Source organism: Triticum urartu, chromosome 5, assembly GCF_003073215.2.
Source record: "Triticum urartu cultivar G1812 chromosome 5, Tu2.1, whole genome shotgun sequence".
Classification (NCBI taxonomy): Eukaryota; Viridiplantae; Streptophyta; class Magnoliopsida; order Poales; family Poaceae; genus Triticum; species Triticum urartu.
Genome location: NC_053026.1, coordinates 196,561,122 through 196,566,757, shown reverse-complemented (window position 1 = coordinate 196,566,757; position 5,636 = coordinate 196,561,122). Strand labels below are relative to the sequence as shown.

General features: G+C 45.3%; 1 protein-coding gene across 1 annotated transcript; it reads right to left on the bottom strand.

Annotated features, from left to right (window-relative positions):
- Nucleotides 1-725: 725 nt before the first annotated feature.
- On the bottom strand, nucleotides 726-4,157 carry LOC125508384 (tetracycline resistance protein, class D-like). The gene is made up of 14 exons (XM_048673081.1): nucleotides 3,805-4,157; nucleotides 3,627-3,738; nucleotides 3,414-3,526; nucleotides 3,225-3,347; nucleotides 2,964-3,139; nucleotides 2,689-2,764; nucleotides 2,518-2,604; nucleotides 2,348-2,428; nucleotides 2,226-2,258; nucleotides 2,064-2,117; nucleotides 1,747-1,788; nucleotides 1,564-1,642; nucleotides 1,299-1,369; nucleotides 726-1,187 (listed from the first exon to the last, which is right to left on the bottom strand). The coding sequence occupies exons 1-14, from the start codon at nucleotides 4,012-4,014 to the stop codon at nucleotides 1,065-1,067; spliced, it is 1,380 nt and encodes a 459-aa protein (XP_048529038.1). The 5' UTR covers nucleotides 4,015-4,157; the 3' UTR covers nucleotides 726-1,064.
- Nucleotides 4,158-5,636: the final 1,479 nt, after the last annotated feature.

Below are 5,636 nucleotides of genomic sequence, written 5' to 3'. Positions count from 1 at the left end.
ATCGACGCTGTGGGCCATCCGCTTGCCATTGAAAAATTCGGATTTTCATGTGGCAATGGATCCGTGGTCGGCTCCCGTCTGGGGTGGAGGTTCGCAAGCGCAATGGACCTGGGACTGGCCTCTACCCGTTGTGTGGGACTCCAGAAGACTCCAATCACATCTTCTTCTCCTGTGTAACCGCACAATTCGTTTGGAGCTGCTTTAGACAAGTGGTGGGAGGGGATTGGTGCCACACCAACTTCCCGGACCTCTTTGCCGAACTCCAGAACTCCCCCCCTGCCTTCTCGCCACATTAGGTGGCTCGAGATTGGGGCACTCGCGTGGACCCTCTGGACCATCCGCAATAGACTTGTGATTCAGCGCATCCCTCTCCGACGTGCCACCGACGCTCTCTTCAAACTGTCTGGTTTCTTGCAGCTCTAGCGGCCGCTTAGCCGCCCTCGGGATCGGGACGCCATCACCGCCTTCATCGCCGACCTCCGCTCGATGGTCGTCCGCTTATCGCCGCCGCTTCCTCCGCCTCCCCCAGAGCCTGATTAGATGCTGGGCTTCGTCGTCGTCGCCGGCTGCGGCCGCCTTTTCTTTTTGTGTTTTGGGCTTGTTGAGCTGTGCCCTCAGCAGAACCTTTGTATTGTTGTTGTGTCTCTCGGGTGTGTGTGTGCTGAACTAGTCCGTGTATGTGTGCTCTTGACGGTTTGCTTTATTTATAAAGCGGGGCGAAAACCTTTTTCGGTAATATCTATAATTGGATTGAATAATTATACATATGGTGACATGCATGGCCAATCTCCGTCCAAGCTAAGGCGGAGTAAAAACTGTACAAACCAGCTACAGTAGCTAGCCGGCAACCAGAAAACAGAGTGTGACTGAAAACAAAAACTCCCTGAAAATAAATACTCGGAAAACCGAAAAGGGTAAGTAGCTAGGGCTAAGGAAGAGGCAGGCAGGGGAGATCAATATTTAATACTACTATAATCTGAAGCTAATTTGTGCGCAGAAGCTTTAGTTATCAGCTGAAGCTGCAAATAAGCATTCTTCAGATGCACAGTTCCTCAAGAACTTCATCATGGTTGTGCCAACAGTGGTGCTTGAGCTGCTTCTTGATCGAGCTGGTCCTGATCTGCAACTCCAATGTGTTTGTCTTTGCTCTCTGGATCAAGCATCCAAGCAAATGCCAATGATACTGCCTGTAGAAATGTTGTACTTGAGATTTGTTGTTGCACATTTTTGTGAACATACTATCCATTCCAAGAGGAAGAGGAATCATTTTTCTAAAAGAAGAGAGGAATAGGACTGACCAGGAAGAAACCGGCGACAAGAAAACTGAAACCTTTGCAGTTGAAGGGTGCTTCTTCCGAAATGAAGTAGGCTGGAACCGAGTTTCGGAAAAGGTGGAGATCAAACCATAATTCATGCATATAAGACATGGTAGAGAACTGCTGGCTTGTTCTGTACTCTATTTAATAATTAATAAAAAATGGTTGTCTGCATCACAACGATGCAGAAGCCGGGGGTTTCAACCTCCATTTCAAAAAAAGGCATGGCAGAGAAGTGCTGGCTTACAGGTTAGAGGACTCATGAACAATGGGGCCATCAGTATAGCTGTGGATTTCACTGTTGCGATGAATCCCTGTGCCTTTCCCTGCAAAGGCCAAAGCCATCAGGAGCAGAGGAAAACTAGGCGGTTAGGTATCACGCTTGGATTTTCAGATTGAGGCAAGAAATGTTTCACTGGTTTAAATATACCTGGTCAGCTGAGACTACTTCCCTAGAGATGATCGCATAAGTCTGTACATGTTAAAAGGAAGCTCTATATTAAGCTTATACTCCCTCCGTCTCAAAATTCTTGTCTTAGAATTGTCTAGATACGGATGTACCTAATACTAAAACGTGACTTGATACATCCGTATTTAGACAAATCTAAGACAAGAATTTTGAGACGGAGGGAGTATATTATTGAGGTGTAGTATAAAAATGTGACACAATCATTGAATTAACTGCTGCAAACTTTTATTTTGTATTTACATTTACAGTATAGGTAAAAACAGAGGGCAATGACTTACAGCCGGCTTGACCAGACAATAGATGATACCCAGTGAAGAAGCAAAATATGGAGCCTGTAAGGTTAATTTGTAATGAAAGAGAGAAACATTTGTAGACATCAGTCACGGCAAATCTGTTTGGACATCAGTGAACTGAGCTAAAAATATGTGGCAAGTACGTACCCACCAACTCCAGGCCAAGCCGTATAGCATAGCCTGAATAAATAGTTTTCAGAATCCATCATTAAATTTTGTAACACCGCAACAGCTGATATTAATAGAAATAAACTTGGCATAATACTCACATAAGCAACCGATGCAAGTATTGAAATGCACAGGACTCCCTTCTCGCCAATTGCATGGATAGCAACTGGGAGTATCAATATCTGCAGTTTGAAAAAAGTTACTACAAACTGCAATTTTTATCAATAGGACAATGCACCACTTCTGGTTGTAAAGTACTCTAGTACAGTACCTGAGAAAAGATTGAACCAATTCCAACCACCATTAGAATTTCGGAGAACTGATTCTTGTCAAATCCAAATACCAACTTCAGGTAATACTGCAAAACATGAGATGAAGATGAACTGGCCTAAGTTTTCGGAACACCGTAGCAGAGTAAAACAGAACAGAGACGTATGATTACCAGTAGAACATCGCTGATGCCAATCATGCCCAACTCGTAGAAGAAGGAAATGTATGTGATTCGCTTAAGTGTGTTGCTAGCAAAACATCAACATTAGGTAAGGTCAGAAAATTGCATCACAAGTTGCAAACTGTTTCCTAACTGAAAACATGAGCGTTACACATGTTTTTAGATTATAAAGGACCAGCAAATTACTCAACCATACCTTTAAAAAAATTACTGCACAATAGAAAATAGTATTGCATATGTAGATGTATATAAGAATAGTTGCTTACTTGATTTTGATCATGCTAATGTTGTCCTTGATAGACTCCCAACGCTGCTGCGGCAAACCGAGAACCAAAGACGACAAGGACAAACGCTGACACGAAGCAGAGGGAGCTTTCTGAAGTGTCTCAACCAGACAAACCTTCATGTAGACCACGGAACAGACCAAGAGAAGAACCGAGACCTGTCAACGCATAAACAAACCGGTCCAGAATTTGTAAAAGTGAACATGAAGCCAGCAAACAAGTTTCAGCTAGTTGACAACGTACCTGGAAAATCCACTGCTCGGGCAGAAACCTGGAGAAGACGTTCCCCAGGGAGTGCGAAGCCGACAGGATCCCGGTCATACAGCCAAACGCGAAGGCCCTCTTGGACGGTTCAACCAAATCCGCCTAATTCAGCAGAAAAAGTGTCAGATTTTCGACTCTTGGCGACCGGGATCGCCGTCGAGCACATACCGTGTACGCCAATGCGAGGCAGGTTATGGTCCCTTGGCCGATCATGAATGAAAGGGTGCGTGTGACAAGGTAGACGTACACGGCCACCTTGGTGCTGCTCAGAGCAAGCACACCTGCAACAAGCATATGAACGCAATAGTTATGAAAGGTTGATTGTTGATGCAAAAGGTAGAAATATTGTAGAACAGGAAGAGAAATGAATGGTGTGGTTACTGTAGGGGATGATGGAGGTGCCGGCGGCGAGGATGAGGAGAGGCTTCCTGCCGTACTCGTCAGCGAGCTGCCCCATCAGAGTGAATCCCACCGCCCTGAAAATGCCTCCAACCTGCACGCAACCCCAACCCAACGATCAAAACTCCGTGGCTGTCTGGAGGGAGGGGATGGAGCTGACCGTTTGGTGGAGGCCGGTGAGGTAGATGGCCTCCGGGCAGGAGGTGCTGCCGTCGCCGGGGCAGAGGGAGGCGGTGGTGACGTCGACCAGCACAGGCACCGTCATCTCCTCGGCCACCCAGTAGAGCACCAGCCCGACCAGCAGGTGGGCCAATGGCTTGAGCACCCTCATGTCTCCCAGCGCCAGCTTCCCCTCCGCCGCTCCCACCATGCTCGCTGGTCGCTGCCGTCGCCGCTCTGCTGGCTGCCGTACGTCTCTGACCTCGTTTGCTGCCGGCCTGGCCAGATTAAGGCGCCTAGTTAACCCATGGTGCGGAGTGGTTAAGCGGCCATCTTCATGAGGGGTTCTGATGGAGGAGCGAAAAAGAACCGCGCGTCACTGTCTTGCGCTCTTGGTCAAGTTGCCCCAAAAAGCAGAAAATTATTCCGATTACTTGGTCGGAAATATCTCTCTCTGTTCATTCATTGGTGACACCCTTTTTTTAGCATTATGGCCACTGTTCTTCGCTTCGTCGTACTAAAGCGACGGCCGGCCGTAAACTCATTTATCTGCTTATTACTAAGGCTTAAACCATTGTTCTTTTGGGTGAAAGAAGAACTTTCTGGCTTCCTGCGCATGAAGCATGCCTTGGTTTGCCTGTCTTTCGTGGTGAACCTGAGGTGGTGGCTGCCATGAAGTCCTGACGGTTCTAAGCCATGGCGCCGTTGGCACGTTTATGTGGCAGTGGCCTAGTGGATTTCGCCGGGTAGATCTATTGGGACCCGTACGTGTCATGAATGTAATTTTGTCCGGCAGTTAGTCCTTTTTCTTCTAGAATAAGCACAAGCATGCGAATCATATATTCACACAAGAAAGGGCAACATGCCCAACCACAGTTTTACAACACCAGGCACAAAGCACTGGCTCAACGCGGAACCATAGTGGAAAAAAGAAACTCTACAAATACCAAAAAAATGCGGAAGTACCACCTTGAACTTTGAAAGGGACCATTATATGAAGGGGGAGGATCCTCCCAAAGAATGCGGAAGTACCACCTTGAATCTTGAGAGGGACCATTATATGGAGGAGGAGGATCCTCCCAAAAGAAAGCTAGCGGTCCTTCCAAAAGAAAGCGGAAGTATCATCTTGAATCTTGAGTCCATTTTTTATTTTAGGATTTCTTCCTAAAGGGTATTCCAATGCCATTAGTTTTTTTTTTGCGAAAATGATCCAGATTTATTATCAAAATTCATCGGAAGTACGTAGCACCTCAAATATAATAAAAATTACATCGAGATTCTGAGACCACCAAGCGACCACTACCGCTGTCAGAACGAGCCACCGATGCACTGCTTGCCGCTCCCATACCGGAGCCGCCTTGGTCTTGTCGACGACAACCGGGAAGTCTTCGTGCACGTGCCCCTAAGGACCAGTGCCCGGAAGCCTCATTTTTTTATTTTCATTTCATTTTTGTTCTTCCTTAAAGGTAATACCACTACCACAAATTCATTCTTCCTTGTAAAAATCATCATTTTGATTTTTTTCCTCTTTAAGGCAATAAAAATGCCACCAATTAATAGTCCCTATGTAAACTAATATAAGACATTTTAGATTACTACCTTCTTAGGGCACTTGCTTTTTGCGAAACTTCACTATTATATGCTTATTCTTGCTTTCTTTTTTTCAAAAATCGCAATTTCCATTTAAATTGTGTGCAAATTTTATCATTATTTCATTTAATATTTATATTTTCTTTGTTTTTAACTGTAATACCAATGCAACTAATTCATTCCTTCTTACAAACTACTAATTCATTGGTATTACCACTATTTCATTTTCTGGTTATAAACTTA

Coding starts and splice junctions, on each gene's coding strand:
- LOC125508384 (XM_048673081.1), bottom strand. CDS start 4,014: ATGGTGGGAGCGGCGGAGGGGAAGCTGGCGCTGGGAGACATGAGGGTG. Junction 3,739..3,804: donor TCACCGGCCTCCACCAAACG/GTCAGCTCCATC, acceptor GGTTGCGTGCAG/GTTGGAGGCATTTTCAGGGC. Junction 1,789..2,063: donor ATTGTCTGGTCAAGCCGGCT/GTAAGTCATTGC, acceptor TAACATGTACAG/ACTTATGCGATCATCTCTAG.